The 26,223-nt window shown below is 37.3% G+C and overlaps 1 protein-coding gene across 1 annotated transcript in view; it reads right to left on the bottom strand.

Moving 5' to 3' along the window:
• SLC15A5 (solute carrier family 15 member 5) overlaps nt 1-25,877 on the bottom strand; it is a 72,352-nt gene extending 46,475 nt beyond the window's left edge. The window contains exons 1-4 of the mRNA XM_073223122.1: nt 25,517-25,877; nt 21,093-21,315; nt 9,906-10,072; nt 2,060-2,280 (exon numbers count right to left, since the gene is read on the bottom strand). Of these exons, the coding sequence (XP_073079223.1) occupies nt 2,060-2,280; nt 9,906-10,072; nt 21,093-21,315; nt 25,517-25,877 (972 nt within the window). The remainder of the gene's footprint in view (nt 1-2,059; nt 2,281-9,905; nt 10,073-21,092; nt 21,316-25,516) is intronic.
• Between the last annotated feature and the right edge of the window lie 346 nt (nt 25,878-26,223).

Raw genomic sequence — 26,223 nt, 5'->3', positions numbered from 1 at the left:
TGTTTTATTCTTGGTACTTTGATCACCTTTATCCTGGTGATGATTTCATCTGGAGACAAAAATCTAATTCCAGTCTATTCCAGTGAAATTTTTTCTCTGCTTCCCTTGAGAAGTATATCATAACCATTTTCTCTGAAGTTTCTGGAATAACATGACTGTACATAATTTTAGAACCCATATAGTCTGTATCAGGGATTTTTAACCCAGTTGCAAGAGAGGCATTGTGGGTAATAGCAAAGTATGGGAGTTGATACCAGCCCCACCGCTGGGATGGCCATTCTTCCATGTACTAGCAGGTGACTGCAGGCAAATTGCAAGTTACTTCATGTCTCTGAGCCTCAGACTTAAGATGCTAATATCGGCCATGGGGGCGTGCTATGAGGATCAAATTAGATACTGTTAAGTCATCTTTTAGATGCTGTGACATGTGAAGGCGACCAAAAAGTATTTTGCTTTTCTTCTTTGCAATGAACTAGGCATCTAGCTTTGGTGAAGGTTAAAATGAGTTTATCAAAATGTATTGTAATTTATGTCAAATTAAAAACTAAATGACAGTTTGCAGAGAAAGCTTGATCGTAGCCAAAAGAAATATCAGTTGTCATTTTAGGAAGCTAAAGAATCAGTAATTTGGGCTATTTGCATAGGAGGTTTGAGGCTAGCATGGACCACTTTTAATAATTTTATTTTTATAATTTTATACTTACTATTAATTTCTCCAATCTATGATGAGTTTATGATATTAATGATAATATATAGAGGTAAGTTTTTATGGTAGTGTTATGCCAGTTGTTGTCATGGAGTCAGGAGGGAGGTTGAATCTGCTAAATTAGCCTAACTTTCATGCATTGTTTAGGGAAAGGGTTGTCAGCAAATTTTTCTGTGAAGGGCCAGATAATAAACATAGTGTTTTTTATTGCAACTACGCAACTTTGCTGTTTGTTGCATAAGCGGATATAGGATGATAAACAAAGGAGAGCAGCTATGTTCCAATAAAACTTTATTTCTGGATACAGAATTTTGAGTTTAATATAATTTTCATGTGCCACAAAATATTTTTCTTCTTTTGATTTTTTTCAACCATATGAAAATGTAAAAACCTTCTTACCTTGCAGGACATGAAAAAAGGTCATGGGCAGGATTTGGCCTGGAAGGAGTGATTTGCTCACCCTTGCTTTAGAGGAGCAAGTATTGTACTAAGAGTCAGAAGGTAGACTGCTTTTCTCTGCTTTTCCTTTTACTACTACTAACTGTGAGACTTACCTATATCCCTTCCAAAATCACTCAGTTTTTCTGAGCCTCAGTTTTTCTCTTCGGCTAGTGAAGTACTTGAGTAAATTAATCTCGAAGTGTCTTTTCTACTCTATTGTTCTATGATTTATGAATATAGCTTACTCACTAGTCATCTAAATTCTAAGTTGGGGGTTAGCAATGAAGATGGTCCCCAAATTTTTCAGACTTCATAATCATATCATAATCTTCATAAGTAACTTAGTTTTTGGCCATCACCATATTAAAATTTTTTAAAAATCATGTATATTTATAAAAGTTACTTCAGACTTTTAGTGTTTCCCTGATTTCTCCACATGAGAGTCACCAAGGAACTAAGAGTAGGCAGGGAGAGAATCATTTGCTCATTAGTATTTATACCTGAGAGTACAATGGAGGTGGTACTCAAGTCAGTCAATATAGCTACTTGTTAGTACTGTTTTTTTAATGATAAAGGCCAAACCTTTGGCTAAGGGCAGGTTGGATAACTGTCCACGGATTTCATATTTTCATGTGCAGCTCTTATGCCTTATGACTATGCATTCTGAAGTATTCTCAATACCTACTGACAGACATTTATAGTTCTAGAGGAGAAACAACATACCCAGGTATGCCTTTGCCTGACCTTAATTAGCTCTTAAAAATAGGCCCTGTGATGACCCAAAGCATTTATAAGATGATTACCAGGTGAAATATATGGGAAGTGCTTGTTGGGATGGAAATAAGTGTTTACCTGTAATGTTAACATGCAAATCATTTTATTGTTGGGATAGTCTTAATTACCCTTCCTTACCTGCATAATGCACATTCTGTAAAGGAGCTGAAAAATGAAGAGAGGGAGAAGGGTGAAGAAAAATTTTGTGTCTTCCACATGGAGCTCACTGTAGCAGCCACCATTTTTTCCCTTGGCATGGTCCAGCCAGTTTTTCACATCCCCACCAGGATGGCAATATCGCAGACAGCATATTTTCAGGGCATTAATAAACACCCGAAAGACTGTCAGGAGGGAGTAACCTGTGCATAATTGGAGACACTATGTATTAGTAAAGGAATTGCTCTTCAGTTTTCCAAAATATCAATCAGAAAGACAACAATCCAAAGGATAAAGGACAGTAAAGTGACTGAGGAGGTTTTAGCACCCAAGGAATCGCATTCCAAGGGACAAGCTTCTGACAAGGATTCTGGCATCCTGGTGACCAGCCCACGGTGGCACCTGACAGCTGATGTAAAAAATGAAAAAGGTAAGATCAATGGAAACACATTAAAAAGGGAAGAAAGATGACAAAATAAAACACCAAAGTAAAAGATTTCAGATTCTCTCAGAAGTCTCTAACATTTACACACTAATGAATAAGACAAGCTGAACTTTCTTGTACAGAACTTTAACACAAAGAACTGGTACGATTTTTTAATATAAATAATCCTCACATTACTTGTCAGGTAGAGGGCGGTTTCTTATTTTTACATGGAGATGAAGGGAAATGTATTCTTTGCCTTGATTTTATCCTTGAATTTCAGACATAAGGGTAAACTTTGAATTCTTCAAATGACTTTATACATGTTAGCAGGTCACTGAAAGTTCAGATTGAATTAGTTGGCTTTTGACTTTTCCAGTAGTTTCCTCTAGGTTTATGTGGCTGTCGCTTTAGCATCAGAAGCATTTTATGGCTTCAAATGTTAGCAGTCACTGACTGCTAGTGATTTGCAATCTCATTGTTGCTTCCTTTATGATTCCACCTTTCCTTTAATTCCATTAAGACTTCCTGATACAATGACAGGTAAGAGACCCACCCTCACCCCAGTTAGGCTAGCAGCTCAACTGTGCCCTCATTATTGTTACGATTTTTCATAGCACTCCCTTGACCAGACAAATCCTGCCACAAATTACATGTACATCAAACTATGGTCACAGGATAAATGATATAATAAATGTGAAATATTTTTAGTTTCTCTGAAGAAGGCTGCTATAGAAATTCAAAGCAGTTTGATCATCATTTTGATTATATTCAAGTGTCCTGTAATACAATTCTAGATGCAATGCATTCTAACCAAATTCGTTTAAATACTATGGAGTACTGGGTTCTATATTTAAATAAAGAATATTTATTAATATTTTTTTATGGTTATAGAGGGATTATATTGATTTGTTCTCTTTTCAAGAGTTTTAATAGACCTATTATGTCAGCCTTTGATTAATTGAGGAAGCTGGGGGACTGGTAATTGAATATGGCGCCTTTCACCTCTAAGCCACTGAATCAAATCCAGCCCAAGTTGTTAGTGACCAAAAATGATTACAGGAGTGGCTTTTTGGTGGCGCCTATGAAGTGTGTGAAGTCAGGTGGGAGCATGTCGGGATAAGTGCTGCTAGGAGATAGGCTCATCTCCATAGTCACTATTGCCTCTTCTTCGTCACTATTGCCAGATGCACACAAAAGGTGCAGGGACTGAGAAGGCCACGGGGGCAGGAATGCCTGTGAGTGGCCAAGGACTGTGTCCCTTAGGAAAAAGTAGTAGTGACAAATCTTTAGTATTGTGGGAAGAACTGCTCTGAGATTTCCTTAGTCATTTCAATTAGCTTTCTTAAGGTTTCAGTAAGATGAGAACTGAGAATGTCCTGATGAGTAGTCTAGAGACCGAATTTGAACAGGTCTGGGTTCAGAGACTTCCTGACATATCCTTGTGATCTTGTCTCTGTCATTCAGGAACCTGTTCTCTGCTCAACTTTGGCGAAACAGCGCTGTATAGATAGTCGGGTTATTACGGGCACTGATCCCACTTCCTCTATGCTCTAAATAGACTTTAATATGAAGTGATAACAATTTGCAGAATGAAAAACTATTTACAAAGATATTCTACACAATTTTCCCCCTTATTTTAAAAATTCAGGGTCTAACATTGAATATAGTATGTTTTAAGGTCATTATTCCCTTATTGTATAAATAAATCATTATTTGTTGCAAGATAAATTTGAATCTGCTCTTAATGCACAGTAAATTGATAACTGTAATCATATTAAGATGTTAACTATCACTATCATATTATTTCTAAAAAGAAATTGCTTACACTAGTGCTTCTTCAGTTAGTTGTGTTAAAAGATCAGTTAAAAAAATGTCTCAGCTCTCACGGTCAATACATTTTTGAAATACAATAAAAAATGAAATATCTAAAGAGTAAAACAAACTAGTACCAAAGATACAAAATGTAAGCCCTGCTATTTTTATTATTAGATTCAAACGACATAAAATGTAACTTTCCATAAATGCTTCTATGTTTTCTCTCAGTGTCTGCATTTATTTTGTTGCATACAAAATACTCAGCACTATTCCGTGCTGCAGCCTTTGAATAGCACTGGCTTCAGCTGAATACACTTTTAAACATGAATGTATTTAAACATGTAAAATTGTATCTGATAGGGTGATGTAAAGCAACAAAAACAAAAAGATTAAGAATAAGAATGATTAAGAATGGATAAGGTGTAAAATTTGGCTAGCATGGTGAGTGTACACAACTGATGCTGAACAAATGCGAATGCAATTCATTGATTCATTCAACAGATTATGTGCTTGTTATGTACCAAGGACTCGTCTAGGCCCTGAAAGTACAGCAGTGAACAAGACCTACAAATCCTTTAGTTTTCTTTCTGCTGATAAAGACACTGAACAAGCAGGAAAATATTAGACAAATTCAATGATGAAAACAAAATGGACTGATAAAATAGAGACCCATAATGGGATGGTATAAAGGAGACCAACAGGACTGAAATTTGAATGGAGGATTTGAATGACTGGAAGTAGGCAAAAGACCTGGAGGAAGCATATGCCAGGCACATCATGAGGTAGAAATGAGCAGGTTGAGGTTCAGAAAACAGTAAATGTCAACGAGGCAGTAGCTCATTTAGTGAGAAGATTAGAAGGACATGATGTCCAAGTTCTGGTCGAGGGTCAGGTGCTACACCAAAGTAAGAAGTTTGGAGTCTATCCTCGGTGCTATGGGACTCCATTAGGAAGTTTTATGCAGAGGAGAGATATCATGTGATGGATATTTTCAAAAAGTTACTCTGGACCTCTGGCAGCTGTATGGATAATGAATTTTAGAGAGGAGGCTGGGAGCGAGGGTAGTGGTGATGTGGATATAGTGGAAACAACGAAGAGGTGAACAGGCTGGCATGTGCTTCTTGATCAATAGAATTTTCTGATGGGAGAGTTTGAAGACATGAGAAAATCTGAGGATGACTACTTAATTTTTCCTTGAACCACTAGGTGGGAGTGACTTGCATTGAGATGGAGAAGACCAGAAAGGTGTGAATTTGCAGTTGTGTGAATTGGGAGTTGAGTTTTGGTCAGGTTGAGTTTGAGACGACTTTTTTAGATAATCACGTTAAAATTGCCAATTTCCATTTTCAAAACTGTGTGGAGACATCTCATTTCTTAATGGGCTCTTTTCTGTTCTCTTCAATTTTGAGAGCTTACACTTTTTTTGTTCCTTTATTTTTATTTTAATGCATTCTCAGGAGGTAGAGTTGAACATATGTGGTCGATCTATCTGACAAGAAGTTTTATTAAAAATGCATATACATGCAGGGAGGAGAAGGTAAGCTATGTATAAATGTATTAAATTGAAAAATAAAAGTTTTCTACCATAAAAAAAATGTTGAATAGAAAGTTGGATATGAGTTTCAAAGTGAAATTGAGTGTTTGGTGTGTGGTTGTTATTAAAAGTCGTAGGATTAGAAATTGCTTGTGGGAAGAGGGTAGAAAGAGTCAGGGTCTCTGGAATGGACTGTTGGGCTCCACCTCTGTTAGGAAACAATCGAGGAGAAACATTAGCCAAGAAGACTAAGAAGGTGTGGACAATGTACCAGATGGGTTTTAAGTCAGAAGGAAGGGGACAGGGAAGTGATAAACCTAAACTGATCAATGAACTGACAGGGAGCCATAAACCAGTTAGGATAATCTGCCCTGGGGGGAGCAGCTGTTGCCCCATCAAACAGGAGAGCTATCACTGGGTGTTAGGAAGGATATCCTGTTGAAAACATCTACATCACATCACACCACCTCTTTGGATTATTCCATTAAACTTAATAGAAAACTCATGCCTTCTCTACAAATAATTTTGGGTGTCATGTAGACTAAGCCTTAAAAAAAAACACCCCAAACTATTGTCATTATAATTCTCAAATTGCTTTTCTCCACCAGAAGCAGAAATGGGAAGTTGAAAAAAACTATAATGAAAACGCAACTGAAAATTCAAGCTCCAGTTTAAATGTGCAGAGCAAACACACCAGGCGTGCACATTTTAAAATAAAACAGATGAGCTATTTTAAATGTTTTATTGCAAAACTTAAAGACTGTAGCTATTACTGTTTTTTTTAAAAAACTTTAAAAGCAATTTTTCTATTCTTTGTACCTCTAAGTCCTTGGCTCTGATGTTCTGCTCCTCTGACCTTGATCTAATCATGAATATCTATGCTACTTAATTATAATAAAAAAAGCCTACATTGCACTCTAGATGGTAGATGCACATTTTTCTGCTTTGGTCACCTGCCAGTTCTCAAAATTATAGCAGTGGGAAGAAATGCAAATGAAGGCCGTGCTTGACAGCTAAACATAATGGAATGCATGGTCCACATTTGAAAAGTTACCTTAAAATAAAAGGTAGCATATAAAAAAATCACTTCTTTAAGGTCACCAATGGCTTTGAATTACAGCTCTGAGGAATTTTCAATTTAGTCATCAGAGAGGAAGAAGCCAAAATAAGGATTATATACTTGGCTAGAGGGAAGACAGAGTTTTACTTTATCATTGTTGGGTGATCTTATAATTTGGAAACAGAAAACAAAACAAAACAACACAAAATAACTCCAAAGTCTTCATTTTCTAGAGTATTGTATAAACTACTAGTGAGTATTTTCCTTCATACTTTTACTTGCAGCTAGTAGAATTTTGTTCTTGTAAATGTCCAAAGGAAGATTACTTTATCATAAGTTAAAAAATGTAACATATGGACTACAAAAGGCTGGCAGCGCACAGTTGATTATACAGATCTATATTACCTGAAGAATTGTATTTCCTCATTCAGAAGAGTATGTTTTCACATTGAAATTGGGAAGCAAATGGATGGATGCTGAATAGTTACTTAGAAAATTTAATCTAAAAATTATATATATATATATATATATATATACACACACACACACATGCACACACACACATATACATACATATATATATATTATTTGATAATTACACACTCCAGAAATATGCCACCTGGTCTCTCAGTAGCTGTTTACACTTTACATTTTCTTCTTTTTCACTATTTGGGGATGGCAGAGATAGGCTTTCAGGTACTTTTTTGCCTCTTGAAACCCTTCCACGGACCACCAGGAGGGCGGGTACTGCTTAGCTGTGACCTATGGACCACAGAGCTCTGAGAAACAGGAGCAGGGACTTCTGTGGATGCTGTTTTCTGTGCTTCGCTGCCTCAGTATGTGGCAGCAGAGCTCTAACTTGAGAAAAATAAGACCTGGGCTCTGGTTCCACTTCTCCCATTTTCCGTGAGGTCATGGGTAAATCAGTTAGTTTAATTATGTCTCAGTTTCTGCGCTCAATTTCACAACAACAAACATGGATTGTGCTCTTACAACATTCCAAGCATTGATAAGACACAGGAGTTTTAAGTATATTCATAAATAGATTATTTCAATATAATGTGGGAGATGAAATGGCAAAGATATGCTCAGGGCTGCAGGAGTGGAGGCAAAGCACTTGGAGTCTGGTCTGTAAAGGACACACAGTGCCTTTCCTGCCTACCTCACAGGTATGTGGTGAAAATGAAGGAATGTTGGTGAACATGCTTAATTTAAAAAAAATGCAACTCAATGCATTGTTATTAGTTGCATAGACAAGTAGTAGAGATAATGGTACTAAAAAAGGAAAATAGGTTAGAAATTACAGTCAGAGGTAAACAAGATAGGTGAATGGCTAGACTGGCCAAAGAAATAAGATAGGAACTCTGGAATGTGCATGGCAGTATACCATGGAGGGGACGTTTCAAATTAGTGGGGAAAATACAGACTTTTTAATAAGTGAGGTTGACTAATTGATAGACCTGGAAAAAAAATACTGAATTTACTCTTCACACCTATTTTCAAATGGGTCAGATATGTAAAAGTTAGAAAAATGAGGGAAAGAAAGAAATAATATGAGTACAAAAGAAAATACAAGTGAAGTCCTTTATAATCTCGGAGTGAGTTTTCTGCTATAACTCAAAATCTAGAAGTAATAACGAATAGATTGATAAATTTTATCATAAAAGTAATCCATCCCACAAAAAAAGATAAAATAAGCAAGTGAACTTAAAAATTCTTATGCATGGAAAGTAACACAGAAACAAAGTTAAAAGATATATGAAAATAGGGAATAGTTTTGCAACTTTTATCACAGACAAAGGGTTAATATACCCCAAACAGGAAAATCTTCAAAAAGTTTTACAACATGTTCTTTTGGAGAAACTGGGGGGAAGCAGGAATTCTCATTACATTTTTAGTGGAAACACAGTATGGTACAACCACACTGGAAAGTAATTTGGCAATATGTAGCAAAATTATGTAAGGATTTACTTTTTAACTTACACTCTACTTCTAAGAATCTATGCTAAAGGTATGCTGGGGAAAAAAAATGCAAAGAGAGGTATGATCAAGCAATTCATTAGTACCTACTTAACATAGCAAAAGTAAAGAGATGACCCAAATGTCCATCGATGATACTGATATAAAAAGCAATGGCTTACCATATAATGGAGAAGTATGCAGCTATGAAAAGAAATGGGGAATATTTTTATATATGGTTATGAAGCAATCCATAGGTTACAATGAATGAAAAAAGTAAGTGAGAAAAGTGTGAATGATACGCTGCTACTGCTTATGCAAGTAGGGGATGACACCATGTGGATGTAAGCAACAAAATCCAGACTATGGGAAATGCTCTATGAAAAGTTCAAATTTCTTAGGAGGAAAATTGAAAAGAGAGAAATAGAGATGAGGGGAACATATATGATTTATATCTGTCATTTGGAATATATAGGCCTTATTTGGATTTGATTTGAACTATAAAACAAAACAAAACAAAATAAAATAAACTTAAAAAGTGGACACAATTAGATTTTAGCAGTAACCAGGTATTTAATGGTGTTAAGAAATTCTTTTTCTCTCTTTTTCCATATGTTATGTGGGTGTGTGATAAGAAATTGTGATTGTGTTTCTTAAAAAAGTATTCAACACACACATACACACACAGATGCTATAATGTTTAGTCTTTGTTGACAAATTACTAGGTGGGATGGGGAAAAAGTGAGTGGATATGAGCTGAGAAATAGATAGATGGGGATCATATGCGATATTTTTCTACTTTTCTTTGTGTTTAGAACACTCCATTATTAAAAATTTTCAACAAGGGAAAAATAAGAGGACAGAAATTACTGATACTCTTGTAGTCTCTTGCTCTCATGTGCAATAACTGGCACAGTTTGCAAATTCTGTTGAGTTGAAAGAGAAGTTATAAGGAATCAAAAAGGAAGGAAATGTGTCAAGAAAAGCCATAAAAAACAAACAAAAAAATAAATATGAAGTGTGATTTACTTACATTTTTCTGGCTTATAAATCAGGTTATAGTGTATCATATGAAGAGTTATCAGAGCCATAAGTGCAGACATAAAAGGAATAAGTAAAACCAGGGTCCAGGCCCAGTGCTGGATGTAAGATATTCCCAGAAAGACAACAGCTGCATTCAGGTTCATGATCCAGTAAAACCTGGGGTACACAAGCAGACACAAATACAAATACCATTGAGTTACTTCAGATAACAATTGCTAATTTTAATGCTTTTATATAAATATAAGCTATAAAATAGTGGCATGTTAACTGAACTAGATTTTGCAAATATTGTTTATTAGACTTTTTAATAAGTGTATACATATCAGCTATGTCTTGTCAGTTTCATTATCTTTGTTCCATTTCTATTTACACTATGTGTCGGCAGCATGTACTCTTTTTTTTTTTTGAGAGGGCATCTCTCATATTTATTGATCAAATGGTTGTTAACAACAATAAAATTCTGTATAGAGGAGTCAATGCTCAATGCACAATCATTAATCCATCTCAAGCCTAATTCTCGTCAGTCTCCAGTCTTCTGAAGCATAACGAACAAGTTCTTACATGGTGAACGAATTCTTACATAGTGAATAAGTTCTTACATGGTGAACAGTGCAAGGGCAGTCATCACAGAAACTTTCGGTTTTGATCATGCATTATGAACTATAAACAATCAGGTCAAATATGAATATTCGTTTGATTTTTATACTTGATTTATATGTGAATCCCACATTTCTCCCTTATTATTATTATTATTATTATTATTATTATTATTTTTTTTTTTTTTTAAATAAAATGCTGAAGTGGTAGGTAGATGCAAGATAAAGGTAGAAAACATAGTATAGTGCTGAAAGAGGGCAAATGTAGATGATCAGGTGTGTGCCTATGGACTAAGTATTAATCCAAGCTAGACAAGGGCAACAAAACATCCATGGATGCAGAAGATTTCTCTCAAAACAGGGGGGCGGGGTGAGGTTCTAAGCCTCACCTCTGTTGATCCCCAAACTCTCACCTGATGTCCCCCCTGCGACTGTGCCTGTCTTAGGTTGTTCCTCCCTTGAGGAATCTTACCCGTCTCTGGCTAACCAGTCATCTTCTGGGGCCATACAGGGAAATGTAAAGTTGGTAAGTGAGAGAGAAGCCATATTGTTTGAGAAGGTTAGATTTTTACTTCTTTGCAGATTTATGCCCTGTGGGTTTTATGCCCAACATTTGTCTTGAGGTATCTTTACCACTTGGAAGAATTATGATACTCAGTAATTTCGATATGAGGCACGAATTCTACTTAAGGGTTGTAATTAGGAAGGAAGAAGAAAAGCTATAGAAGTAGCAGATGGAAGAAAACAGGCAGCATGTACTCTTTTATCTAAAGTTTGACAAATGTTTTCTGTAAAGAGCCTGATAGTAAATATTTCAGGCTTTGCAGGGTTTAGGTCTCTAAAGCAACTATTCAGCTCTGTGTTGTGATGTTAAAGAAGCCATACACAATACCTAATTGAATATTCCTAATGAACCTGGAAAAGGTTACATGGTTAAAGAGTTTAATTTCTCTGTTCTACTTTTCAAAGTATGGGAAAACTCAGGAATACTCAGATTATACCCAGACCATGCATTAAACCAAAGCAATGAATGTCATTTGAATAAAGCTTTCAGTATTTCCCTCCTAATGAATATTACAAATAAGTACCTATCTCAGTAGTTTGGTTCACAAGTTCTGGGGAAATTATCTCTACCTCTTACTTAACCTTCCATTGGGTCTAAATCATGCCATTAAAATCCCGTTGCAGAGGAGGAGTCTACTTAAAACAATTATTGAAGTAAAATTAAATACACATTTACTCATTTAAATATGCAGTTTTATGAGTTTTGGTAAATGTATCAGTTGTGCAAACACTAATAGGTTAGTTTCATAACACTTACATTGTCACTAAAATGTAAAGGGTTTACCTGATTAGATCAGGCCCAATCAGGATACCAGGCTAATCTCTCCTTTGATTAGCTCAAAATCAACTGATTAGAAATCTTTATTACATTTCAAAATACCTTCACCTTTGCCATATAACATCATTAGCGGTGATAAGCTGCCATCTTTGCCATATTCTATAGGGAAGAGTCAGGTCACGGGTGTGCGCACACTCAGGGGGATGCGTCTGTTATAGAGTGTGGTCCAGGGGGTCATCCCGTGACATTTCCTCTTTATCTTCTAATTGATCTGTCCTTCCCTCTCTCTTTCCTTCATGCCTTCCTTTCTTTTTTTCCTCCAAGTGAAGGAAGAAATAGAGTTGACAGGTAAGACTGGCTGTGGGAAGGGAATATTGAAGGTTTGAGAAGAAAGGAAATGATTAGAAAACATCACCTAAAGGAGGAGGAGAGAGAATGACTGGGTGCTGCCTGCTTGCTGGGCAATGCTAAGGGGCCACTCGAGGTTGGTTATGAAGTTAACATGGACAGAGCATGATCTTGCATTCTTCTCCAGACTTGTTAGGCTGTGTGAGGGCAATAACGGAGCAGAGGGGCCATAACTGTTCCCTCTGTTCCTCGGAAGAATACCGCACGATGAAGGGGGAGGGAAAGAGGAACTGAGGATGTGGAATTAGATTGTTAATTAAAGTCCAGCCTCCACATCCCACCTCATCCCACTTGCCCATTGAAGGTGGAGTCGTGGCTCCTCGTTGTGCCCAGCCAACACTGCCCAAGAGGGTGCACTGGAGTCCCATCTGTGTCTGCTGGGCAGGGCATGGGAGATGACTCCTCACTGGGTCTCACCAGCATCACCCAGGCTGGGGAATGTGTATTCCTGATGCTTTTGCTCCAGTGTGTGTGTGAAATATTAGCTCCCTATTCATCTCTGTTGAAACTATGGGTTGGAGGAGGGACAGTTTCCCCATAGTGTTTGGCTGAAGTAGGGCAGATATTGTCAAAAAAGTGTTTTATGTCAGCTACCCTTTACCTTGTACTTTGGTAGGCTTTTTTTGAGCCTCCCTATACCTCCCCACTCCCACCACCCCATCCCCCTACTACCCCATTCCCCCACTCCCACTTCCACCTCCCCACCATGCAACCCAGGCCTGGTGGCTGGTTTTGGATACATGCTTCTCCATTGCCCCCACTGCTGGCAAAAAACAAAACAAAAACTAAACAGGAAACTCTTTGCTATCCTCTCAAGTTCCAAAGTTTCTAGGCACAGTCTGTCTGCTTTCTACCTTTCAGAATCTTCCTATGTTTGTTGTGTTACATTTAGGGTTTTTTAGATGCAAAAAAGGAAGACCTGGAAGGAACAGAACTACTGTCTTGGCCTGTCCTGGGAGCTCTCTCTGTTTTTTTAATTGGGTGATTTGTCTTCCTATTGTTGATTTCTGAAAGTTATTTATATATTCTGGATGCAAGTCTTTTGTCAGCTATGTGTTCTTGAAATGTTTTCTCTCAATCTGGGTCTTGTCTTTTCATTTTCTTGATGAAATCTTTTGATAAGCAAAAGTTTTAAATTTTGATAAATTTCAACCCTTCAATTTTTTTTTTTATTGGTTCTGCTTTTTGTGTCCTATTTTAAGAATATTTCCTAAATGTAGGTCACAGCTGTTGTTGCAGAGCCATTAGTGGAAGCCATTCGTCCTGGTACTGCCTTTAAGAAGAGGCTAATTTAGTGTGGTGTCCTTTTTATACTTTCTTCCATGTCTTTCTGGTTATCAATTTCATGACATCACCATTTCCTCGTTAATCCAGGCTTCACATTTGAAAATTACCTTTCACTCATGCCTCTCACCACCTTTATATATCATTAATTATATAAATATTGTAGTTTCTCTTTGGAATGGTGGTCAGAAGACATGAGTTTGTGTCACCCTCTGATAATTGCATGATCTGTGATCTTAGACTCTCTGGAATTCTGGGTCATTATCTTCCAAATGCTGATCATACCCTCTGGACAGGGTTTTTGTAAAGACTCAATAAAGAACACAGACTGTAGCTGTGTTGTTCTTAATTTTTCTCCAATCTTGATTTCAGAAACAAAAATAGCAGTAGAGTCAGAGCATAGTGAGCAAGGAATATCACATTGGAAAAGATCAGCAGTTAAGTGTGGTCTGGTCCACATCATTTAGGCCCTTGAAGTCTATAATAAGGAGTTGGAATTTTATTCCTACAGAATTGGGATAATTGAATTTGTTCATGACCATAATCTTAAATTCTACCACAATTAACTTCAAATCTTTATCTCTACTTCTTTGTCTCTATGGACCATAGCATAGTTCTAGGTCTACAATTAATGTATAGTAAATAACTAATTGATGAATAACTTGGCACCTCATAAAAAAAACGATCAAACAGACAACTTAAAAAAATTCTTTCAATGATTGACCTAGGAAAGTGATCAAATCAAAAATAATAAAAAAAACAAAATCAAAGATCAAACATGGTCACGCTGAGGAAACTGATTTACTGTAATCCATCAATAGGAACTTGTCACAATGGCAGCATGTTAGAATTTTCTAGGACAACTGGATAGAGTCCCTAGACTCAGCCCCAGGTCATGCTTTTATGCTGTTGCAGGCTGCATGCTTGAGTAGTGACTAACAACTGAGAGAGGCTGGAGCTGTAAGCAGTGTTACTTTCTTCCAATCTTTAGGAAACCCTTTCTTTTAATATTAAGTATTGCTGAGAAAATCCAAGAAGACACTACATGACTCTTCTGTACACCACATAGTGATATAAACTGAATTGCTCTAAAGAGGGTCAAGCAAAATTATAATTATTTCAAGACTTAAATCTTGTGAATGGTAGTTAGAAACCAAAGAATTATAGTGCTGAATATCTATGTATAGGAAAGAGATTTCACATAAAGTACTAAATGTATTTTAACAAATGCCACCTAACCTATTTGATTGTATAATTTTCTGAAAGGATTACCTAGCACAGGCATGTTTTATATATATCTTTATTGATCCATGGACAGGACAAGCCATAGATAATTAAGGGTGAAATTATATATGTATCAACTGTAAAAAAATAAAAGAAATAAAAAATCCGCAGTCTTCAAACTCACCATTAAGACTCCTTTCATCTCATAGCTCACTAGCAAATTGAATATATAAAGCACCTCTCACACAGAAAGTCAGAGAGCAAAGCATTAAAGCAGAACAAATACCAGTGATTAAGGAAAATTGGAAACAGTAGTAAAAATATGTTTCCTTAGTCTACCTTTAAATACAGACGGGGAACTGCAAATAAAGGGAGCATATATGTGATAATTTTTTTTGTCTTTGTGGTTCTGTGGTACTGAATACAAATAAGGAGAAAGAAAACCTTTGTTGTTGCAAAATGCAGTAATCCTTTCAAGATTATTTATTTTAAACCTTCATCCTTTTTATTTAGTAATAATTTTTAAAGTCATTCATATCTTCTGTCATTTCTTAGGCTGACCAATTTTGACCACATTCAGATTTATTTTAAGTGAATGTAGAAGAAGTGGCTTAAAATGCTTTTTCCCAGCCTGAGAAGGTATCGAAGAGGGGTGGCAAATTTTAGGTCTTCATTCCAGCAGTGGACAATTGAAAGTGCTCAGTGAGAATATTTTATTCTGCATTGAACCATATTGAGATAATTCACTGGGGGATTTGTGGCTCTTCGATGGGATAAAACTGAATTGTTTAGAAGAGTCAGTGAAACACTTGGGTGCTGATTTCCTGGTGGATAGCTGTCAATCATTACTTCTTTTAGCACAACCATTGGCCCATTGGAGTACCTCACAGCCTGCCATGGTAGCCACGTATCTGGAGAAAGAAGCTAAGGGAAATTTTGCAGCTGCCGCTTTTTGTGCATAAATATTTTTCAAAAGTGTTGTTAAAGAAAAGGCAGTTTAATAAAGGGAGATCATTGATTTTAGTGAATAGGCAACAAGATTAAAGTAAAAGGTAGATTTTTAATGAAGAAATTGGGGAGAATGCTTTACTCTCTTGCTCTCCTTGCCTTTCTCTCTTTGATTCTTTCTCTTGCCAACATCCTAATTTTAAGTTATGTATATGCTTTTCTTATTTCTTGACTTTAAGATCTTTGAACCACTGAATATTTACTAATAAAAGTAAGTCTCTCTTCATTCACTTTACCAAGTTTAAAAGTGACCGAGCAGGGGCTTTAAAAAAGCAGAAGCCTGCAGTAAGAGATGTAAGGAATTCGCCGCCCCCCAATTCAATATTCTTTGGCTTTCACAGTTATAAACCAGGGAGGAATTTTGAATGTTCTTTATTGAAAGCTTACAAATTTGGCAAAGGTAAAGAAGAAGGGGCCCATTGTTAATATTGTGAGCGGGTGAGAATATTTTATTCTGCACTGAACCATATGAGCGGGTAGCATTTGTTAAACTGGGCCGGAACCCATGCAAATAGAATTTTGTAAGGTCTCTTTGTTCTTTTAAAGGCTATTTGTGGGTTATTCCTCCATATGCAAGTAAGAGGATATTTTGAGTATTAATGAGTATTAGTAAGATTGTTCCTTGAACTTCTTTGATTTTGTTGGCTAAAATATACCTTACAAATTATGATTTTTACCATTGAAGACTTAGCAGATTCTTATTTGTTTCTTCTCCCAAGGATTAAGTAAAATTTCTCAATCAGGTCAAATTCTGCATGTGGTAAAACACGGCTATGAATCATCACAAATTTCTGAGGCAGCCTGGCATACAGTATGTGCACTCAAAAACACGTCATTCCTTTTCTTTTCAAAGTTATCCCTAGAAAACATTTGGAATCCCCTTTCCTTACATCTCTGGAATTGTTCTCAAAATACTGAAGTACTTGATGAAAATGTTTCACTCTCCAGCTATTCTCTCAGGAAATTCTGATAAGGGGTGTGGTAGGGATGGGTGGATTGGAACTTGGGGGCTTGGGGGAGCTGGGAAATGTTTTTAAATAAAGCCTCCAGATGATTCTTCAAATTAAGCAACACTGCTTGAGAGCAAGGCTTCTCAAACCTGACCACGTAGGCAGATAAAAAAAAAATCCTGTCTTAGGTTCTCACTTCAAACTAATATAATCAGAGCCTCTGATGGCAAGGACCAGATATGAATATATTTTGAGCATCCTCGTGGGCTTTCATATCCATCTAGGATTGAGAATTACTGCTTTTGAACAACACTCAAGTGAACATTAAAACAGCTCCTGAAAAAATCCTGTGGAATAATAAATTTTTACCTCTAGTGTTTCCCTAAGACAAAAGGTATTAAATTTGAGTGAGTATTAAAATCAGAACACTTTAGTATGAGACAAATATTATGTAGAGTCAGTTTGAGTACTGGATATTCAAAATTCCTGGGATGGAATAAGTCAGTCTCTAGACTTTTTCAAGAACTTAACCAGTTTTCCATTTGGGCCATTAAATCATGTGTAATTCAACTGGTTAGCAGCAAGACTGTGATATGCAGACAGGATGCAAATTATCAGGTGAAGTAGGTGGAGAAATGTGGTAGCAAGAATTGAGGTTAATTGTGGTAGAATGTTAAGATTATGGTCATGAACAAATTTCATTATCCACCTTTCTTTTTGCTTCCAGAAAAGATTCTGCACAGGTGTATTTACCTAGATGATCTCCAGTGTGGCAACTCTTAATTGTGCACCTCAGATTTTGGAAAATGCTGAAATAGCCAGATTTTGATCTAGATAATGGCACAAGGATGCTGGCAGATAATTATGCCTTTCGATTTCGGGGAGTTTAGTTTTATTCTTTCAGTGAAGTACATAGTTGAGGAAGATCCAGTGCCAGATGGTAATGTTGGCTGGAAGTGGTTTTCTCACCTATGTTTGGCAGCTTTACTCGAAGTGGTGCTTTAAATGCCCGAGACTCAGTCTATACTATTTAACATGATCACTAGGAAGCTTTAGGTGGTATAGATGCAATGACACAGCTCATTAAAGGTCCCATAACTATGAGCATCTGACATCTGTGCTGAAAATAGAACTGGATACAGCCTTCAAGTGCTTATAGATATGAGTGGTGCACTGTTTTTTAAACACCCTACTGAAATGCATTGTATTAACCAGGCTTGTAATTTCTAGGGGCATTTTTGACATGGAAGAATAGACTTAGAGTTAAAGGGCTGCCCGTTTTAAAGTTGGCCTCCTCCTAAATGGGTTCCCACTTCCCCAGAATTTAGACAATGGTTTTAGCTGTTGATTTATTCATCATTTAATAATAATAGTAATAGCCATCCTGATTGGGATACCTATAATGTGCTAAGATACTTTATGTATAAGCTATGCAGCAGCCTTCCAAGGTATTACCATTTGTGGGTGAGGGACCTGGGACCCTGAAAGAGTAAGAAACTTCCCAAAGACCATAAAACTGCTAAGTGACTGAGCCAGGAATCTGCCAGCTGTCTGTCTGCCCATCGGGGTCTCTGTCCATCTTGCCACCAACCCCAGCAATATGTACAGGAATAAAGTCAACATTCATTTCTATAAACTGCAACAAGTGCCCATAAAAGTTTTCCTGTAGTTTGGTGTTTGAACTTAACAACAAAACAAAACAACCTGAAACTAGCAGATTCAGCCTTCTAGGAGCTTCCATCCCAGTAGTCCTTTATCACATTAAAGAAAAACACCCTGATTCTTCACACACATTTCTAGGCACTTTAACTTTTGGTTTTAAAAATACTCCATGATCCTTTCTATTAGAGATGTTAATGAAATTAGGAAATAAGAAGAAGCCATTGTAAATAGTGCTGCGATAAACATAGGGGTGCATCTGTCTATTTCAAACTGGGCTGCTGCATTCTTAGGGTAAATTCCTAGGAGTGGAATTCCTGGGTCAAATGGTATGTCTATTTTGAGCTTTTTGAGGAACCTCCATACTGCTTTCCACAATGGTTGAACTAATTTGCATTCCCACCAGCAGTGTAGGAGGGTTCCCCTTTCTCGACAACCTTGCATAGCCAAGAAATGGAAGCAACCTAAGTGTCCATCAGTAGATGAATGGATAAAGAAGATGTGGTACATACACATAATGGAATATTATTCAGCCATAAGAAGAAAACAAATCCTACTATTTGCATCAACATGGATGGAGCTAGAGGGTATTATGCTCAGTGAAATAAGCCAGGTGGAGAAAGACAAGTACCAAATGATTTCACTCATATGTGGAGTATAAGAACAAAGAAAAACTGAAGGAACAAATCAGCAGCAGAATCACAGAACCCAAGAATGGACTAACAGTTCCAAAGGGAAAGGGACTGGGGAGGATGGGTAGGAAGGGAGGGATTATGGCGGGGAAAAAGAAAGGGGGCATTATGATTAGCATGTATAATGTGGGGGGTGCAGGGAGGACTGTGCCACACAGAGAAGACAAGTAGTGATTCTATAGCATCTTACTACGCTGATGGACAGTTACTGTAATGGGGAGTGTGGGGGGTACTTGATGATGGGAGGACCCTAGTAGACATAATGTTCTTCATGTAATTGTAGATTAATGGTAACAAAGCAAACAAACAAGCAAACAAATAAATAAATAAAAAGAAGCCGCATGGAAATGCATTCATCCTAAATTTGGCCTGGCTCCTCACAGCTGCAGAAACTCATTTTCACCCCTGGCCCCATCCCCTTTCCAGAGTCCTAAAGAACAAACCCACTGGGAGTCCCCTTCATTTCCCAAAGGAAATATTTCATTCATATAATGTCTCCTTTGTAATCAACACTGAGAAATGTCACTTTGATTAAACACAACTCTGAATGTCCAAGACCACAGTACAATGAATTCTCCAGAGCTGTCTTTCAGAACAACTGATTGCTCTCCAGTCTTAATCCTCCAGAGTCTTATTTAATCAAAATGATGTTGCTAATTAAGGATTAAAACCTCCAAATAGAATAAAAAAGAAGGATTTTTCTTTCTCCTTTGGGCAGGTCAAGGAGGCAGAATTTGCTATAAGGAAGTAAAGCGTCCCTTCCACCTTTGGTAAAATTGCATTATTCTCTGATGTTTGGACTTAATCCAAAATAGGCCTAAGTGCTTTGTAATATTCATGTAATTAGAGAGAGAGAGAGAGAGAGGAATAAAGAAATAAAAAAGAAAGGAAGGAAGGAAGAAACAAAGGAAAGGATGAGAGGGTCAAAGAAACTGCGTGGATAGCTACTATCCTAGATAATACTTACTCTAATTTTTTTTCATTTAATGCTTTTAATCTGAATTTTCTTTAAACATTTTGTCTGACTCTGTGCATTGCTTTTATCCATTGTTAACATTGATGGAAAGACAGAATATTGTAGAAAAATATTAGCAACTCATTTCACAGAAAAGAGGGAACAAAATAATGTATCACAAATCTATTTGATGTCCCCTGATGAATAACAAAAACAAAATTATCTTTTAAAGGCTGAAGTGCTTTACCTTAAGAGAAAAATCTTAATTTTTATGAATTTGTATTTGATTATAAAAACTGATTCCTTAAAAACACATTGAACTGTAAAAAACTTATTGGGAGAGACAGAGATTCACAGAAAGGTGATTTTATTTTCATGGATCACAAACTCTTTTAGGAGTTGGGGGTCAGGTGGATATGAAACAGGTGCTGGTTGATATTTCAGAAGTTGTAAAATACTTTTTCCATCCCTTTCATGTTCTCTCTGCTCTGGCCTGTGAATTTATAAACTGGCCAAATTAGTATATTGAAATGTAGACATAACTAATAGTAACAGCTATTGCTTATCGATCACCTATTCTGTGCCAGATTATTTGTCAGCAAATACATACTTTTCACCTCTGATAAAACCCCAGAAGAAGTATTAGCACAACCCTTCAGAAATGATTAAACCACAATAGCCAGAGGATAAGTGACTTGAACAAGGTCAGGCAGCTTGTGTTAAGTAGAGTTGAAACTTCCACCCAGGCCTGGTAGCTCCAAAACCTCATTCTATTCAGTATAACAGCCACTTCATACTTGTTGACTTGGAGAGTAAATGTATCAGTGAGCTTTGAGAAGGTGCTGGTAAGCTGTGTTGGTCTGTACTTGACTCACATGCTCCCACAACTGCAGCATGGTAATTGTCCAGGCATCGTCGCATTGTCACCTACCCAGCCCAACCAGTGCCGAAGACTGAACTGCAACCATCAACTCAGAACCAGAATGCAAACAATGAGAAATCCTCAAAGCATGAGAAATGTCATAAACCTTGTTTTTCTCCCAGCCAGCAATACCTACCAGTTAAAAAAGGACATTCGTGTGTGTGATCCATGCTCCTGCAGGCTGTACGCACCCACCGGGCAAACAATGGCTCTTGTCCCGCCTATGCCAAGGCAGATGGCCAACAGTGCTACGTAGAACAGCCTGTTCTGTTCCTTTTTTGGTATGTCGTTAATCATGTGGTGAGAGCCTATACAGAACTCTCCCAAGGGAAAAGCAACCACAGATAACAAAGCAGTGCCTGTAGATAGAAAAAAAGAATAAATATGGCATAGACACTGTATCACTGAGTCACAGCACAAATAGGGGTCTTCCTCTGAAACTATCATCATTTTACATTTGATACATTTACTCTCCAAGTCAACAAGTATGAAGTGGCTGTTATACTGAATAGAATAAGGTTTTGGAGCTACCAGGCCTGGGTGGAAGTTTCAACTCTACTTAACACAAGCTGCCTGACCTTGTTCAAGTCACTTATCCTCTGGCTATTGTGGTTTAATCATTTCTGAAGGGTTGTGCTAATACTTCTGTTGTATAGAAGTCTTTATTGGCCATTGCAGTTCTGGACATAGCATGATTTTTTTAAGTGTGTTTTAGCTTATCTAGAATCTTAGTATTTTTCCTTCTCAAACTTGAATTCTCTTTTCTCTCAGAATGCAAATCGTGTCCATTTTAACAAAAAACCATTCAGAAATACATCATATAAGAAAGTGAAGATGCCTGTAATCCCACCCCCCAGAGAAAAAAAATCACTGTTCACAAGTGTTTATGTTTATTTAGTCAATAGAGTAATGGGAAAGTTATGATCTCGGCCATCTCAGAAGCCTGTTAAATAAAACATCTTAAGGAGGGCGTCGTTGTAGTTAAAGAGCAGAGCCTCTCCTCTGCTTTTCTACTTCTCTTTCTCCTCTTGCTGCCCTTCTAATTCTCCTCATTTCTCATGCAGCTGGTGGGGGCCTTCTCTGTGCCAACGGAGGTGAGAAGGCCGTGGAGGGGGCACCAGGTCAGTGAGAGCCTGAAGGAGGGGAGGCCAGGTGACAACGAGGGCCGAGCATTCTTTCTTCTGCTTCACAGAGACTACACTTGAAGATTTCCCTTGTCTAGTAGAAATTATGATTCAAATGTTGTATTTTTTGCTAAGCTCTTTACCTGCTGCAGAGCATCTTTGTGTACTCTGTTGTTTCATCTTGGAAAACCTGTGTCATGTCAGAGAATAGATTTTCTTATTCTGATACTTCAAAAAAAAAAAAGAAGTTGAGTGAGATGGAGGGAGTTGGCTGGTGTTAAGAGTAACCTAGACGTATTCTCCCTGTTCTGGAATTCCTTGCATCAAGTGGTCAAATCATCATTTTTTGTGAGCATTAATTTGATTAGTGGAAAATGACTTCTCTCTGTGAGTTTTGGCCTCCATTTTATTAATTTAGCATGGTCAGTTTTCTCAATGAGACTATAAACTCCTTAAAGGCAAAAAATTGGGTCTGATGTTTCCATCTCCCTTACAGTAGCTTTCACAATGTGAAGAAGGTATTGCACTCAATAATTGTTTAGTAGCAGATCGATTTATCAGGTGGGTGGGCCCTTTATATTATTGAGTTTGAAATGTTTGCCATCAAGGTTAGCCAGATGTGGTATTAATTACTCTCTCTCTCTGCCAGTCAATCCTCCTCACCTCTGAAAGTGTGATGTGGGTCAGCCTAAGGGGATGGGCAGAGGAGCTATTTCTTGCAGCCACTATTTATTTGAAGACAAAGCATTTTAGTGGTACCTTTGTGTAAGTTAGAAGGGCACTTTACTTCTTATTTTGAGAAAATGTCATATTACGCTGATTTCATTACATCCAAACTTTATTTCTATCAACTGTAAAATTGATATAATAAAAATACAAGTCTATGACACACATCTCTTTGATGTGTGCTAACCGTGCACTGCATAATCAATGCCCTTGTATTTGGTAGCTCTGTATAAAGTACCAGGATGTGTCCTATGCTCTGCTAGGTGGTGGGGGTCCACTGGCTCTTCTCTCCAGGAGTGAAGGAGTCCGTCAGAGAAGGCAGATGTGCAGATAGACAGGTACATTATAATATGTGGTAATGCAACCAATCATGTAGGTATGATCAGAGTGTGGTTGAGCACCGAGAAGTGAGCAACAAACATCACATGGATCTTGAAGGAAGAATAAGATCCTTCCTTGGAAGGGTGGAAATATGAAGGAAGGTTGGCAATTTAAGGAATAGGAAAGAGTATATGTAAAATTAGAAAAGTAGGGAAGTAGGCAAGGAGAAATCCATCATGAGGTCACATATTGAGGCAGAAGTCTAGAGAGGTAAATGTAGGACAGATTGTAAAGATCCTTGCTTACTAAGTTGGAGTTTAATTTTTAAATAATAGAGCCAATAAATACATTTCTTCTTTCTGGGAGTCAATGTTGGTAGAAAAGTGTTTGGACTGGAGTCATACTGATGACTGACAAGCCAGTAAGTAAGCCATAGTAAGGGTTAAGAAAAAGAAAGCTGCATTTTTGAGCCAAGGTTGTACCAATTCAGACAAAAGATACATTTTTGATGAAACTTGAAACTTAGTGACAGGTTGGAATTTGATAGTAGCCATGAGTGGGGACACGAGGAAATAATTTTTGGTAAGAAAAATGAATGGACATGGGGTTAATTTAGGTCTTTTGTTTGCCAAATTCCAAAATTGGAACTTCAGTCCTCGTCTGATGACTTACACAGGAATTTAGATTAGTAGAAATAACCATGTTAAACAAAAGTCACCAAGTGCTACTGATTTGATCAGTTCCCAGTTAAGAAAAGTAAATCTTTGGAGCCCTTGCTTAAATGTCTCTTTATCAGAGCACATTCCCTGATACAGAAGAGCAACCTTGTCACTGTCTAGCCATTCCTGTCCACTTATCCAGCTTTGTTTTTCATCATTTGCTTGTTTGTTTTCTCTCTCCCAGCATCAACTTCAGCAGAGAAAAGACTGCTTTCCTCTCTGTTGTATTTCCAAGTCCTAGAAAAATGTCTGACACAAAGTAGTCAATGAGGACTATTTGTTGAATGTTGAATGAATATTTGCCATGAAGTGACTTGGTTTTTTGTTTCACAGAACTGAAGCGGTAAAGTCTGTAAGTTGACATCACACTCTAATTGATTTTTTTAATTGAAGTATCATTGATATGCAATCTTATGTTGGTTTCAAATGTATATATCACACAGTGGTTTGACAGTTACCAATATTATTAAATCATTACCCCTTCTAGTGCGGTTACTATGTACCAAGTTAGAATGATGTTACAGAATCATTGACAGTCTTCTCCATGCTGTATTACTGTCCCCTTCACCAACTTCTAATTGATTCTTTGAATGGTAATTTGTCACCTTCCTGAAATTTTTGATGCATTGAATGCCTGATGTCCATCCCTTCCTCATTCCTCTTCCCATCCCCCAACCTCCCTCACCCACCCCAAACCTGCATCGCTAATGCAGTTCTCAGTCTTGGTGAGCAGTGCACTGTCTTCCTAAGTTTCTCAGCTCAGAAACATGGTGCTAAGTTTAGTTCCTCCTCCGTATTTGTGCCCTTCGTCAGCTGTAGAGTGTTCAAGGTGTTTCCCGTGCTCCTTCCTGGACTGACCCTTCTCCATTGCCTGGACCAACCTCTCGAGGTTTTTTTCAGAGCTCTCTCTGTTTATCCTCTTATCCTGTTTATTGAAGAAAAGCATTTCCCGAATGTTTTCACTATGACTCCTTGTCACCTAGAACAACAACTTGAATTCTCAGCCTAAATTTCTAGACCATTCATCAACTCACTCTCAATACCTTATCAAACAATCCGGATATGTCTCCAAATTCCTTGTAGTCATTTCATTCCTAAACTTGTGTAGATATACTTAGTTTTCTCTATGTAAAGAAGCACAGTGGAGTGTTTGGATTCATTCATTTTTAGCATAGCCATTGTTCATAATATAGAAATCATGCCTTCATATGCAATCTTAATTACTATATGACTAATTAAAAGACCACCTTTTGATGAAAACATTCCTCAATTAGTTTACATGAACTACAGAAACCTTTTTAGCACATTTCATCTTAGTTGGGAAGCAAATGAACTTCACCTTGCATGCAGAATCTGTCACACATTTGAGCTTGGGGTAGGAAGCAGGGAAAGGAGGGCATTATAAGGAGTATAAGGAGGGCATTATAAGGCAGACATGCAAAGAGGTAATTATTATAAACTATAATCAGTGCAACAATATAGGTATCAAAGCGCACACATACGTTTACTAGCACCTCTCAAATAATATAGAGAATGAAACACATTGAAATAACATTCTTCATTCTTCACATTATATACTAAGAGCAAGGTAGGAATAATATAACTAAACGTTCTAACAATGATCTATTCTATGAAGTTACAAAACAATCCAGCCAGAAGAGGACACTCACCTAGAAAATGTAGAAATAAACAAATATACACCAGTTTGTTTCTTCCTAGACAGACATCAGCAAGCCATCCCGCAAACACAGGGGTAAGGAGTGAAGTTCCAGTAAAACACAAGTTCAGAATGGCTGCTTGGTAATTGTGATAGCCCAGCTTGACAGTGCAAAAGGGAATCATATTGCAGACGACTTCGAAGAAAGCGAACCTCTCACACAGCTCCACCAGAAGCAAACAGATTCCAACCTGAAGTTTGTTCATAGAGTATGATGAAGAGAAATAATCGGTATGCCTTACCGTTTTCTCTGTCTCAATGCTGTGATTTAAGGACACTTTCTCATCAGTTATTTTAAAGTCTGCAACAGACATGACTGTGCTCTTTGAATACGACTTACATTGTTGGTTTGAACTTGATTTTTACCCACATCCCTCTAATGAAAAAAATAAGTGAGATCTTGGCTTTGAATTTCACAACTCTGTGCTAAAATTTCTTAAGGCTTTTTGCACATTAATGTTGTTCATTTTGATGACCTGGGAGCACAGGAGAGGAGGCGTGAGAATTTAGACATTCATGGTAACCCATTGTAGCCAAATCTGATTTGTTTGTCTAATTATTTAGAGGCTAAATTAGGCTCTTTCTCTAAAATTATATTGAAATACATGAATTCAGTTGCATGCATGTGGAAACTCATCTGCCTCATCCTGATAAAGGTTT

The sequence above is a fragment of the Manis javanica genome, chromosome 15 (assembly GCF_040802235.1).
Source record: "Manis javanica isolate MJ-LG chromosome 15, MJ_LKY, whole genome shotgun sequence".
Taxonomy (NCBI): domain Eukaryota; kingdom Metazoa; phylum Chordata; class Mammalia; order Pholidota; family Manidae; genus Manis; species Manis javanica.
Note: the sequence above shows the minus strand (reverse complement) of the source record. Positions and strands in the feature narration are given on the sequence as shown.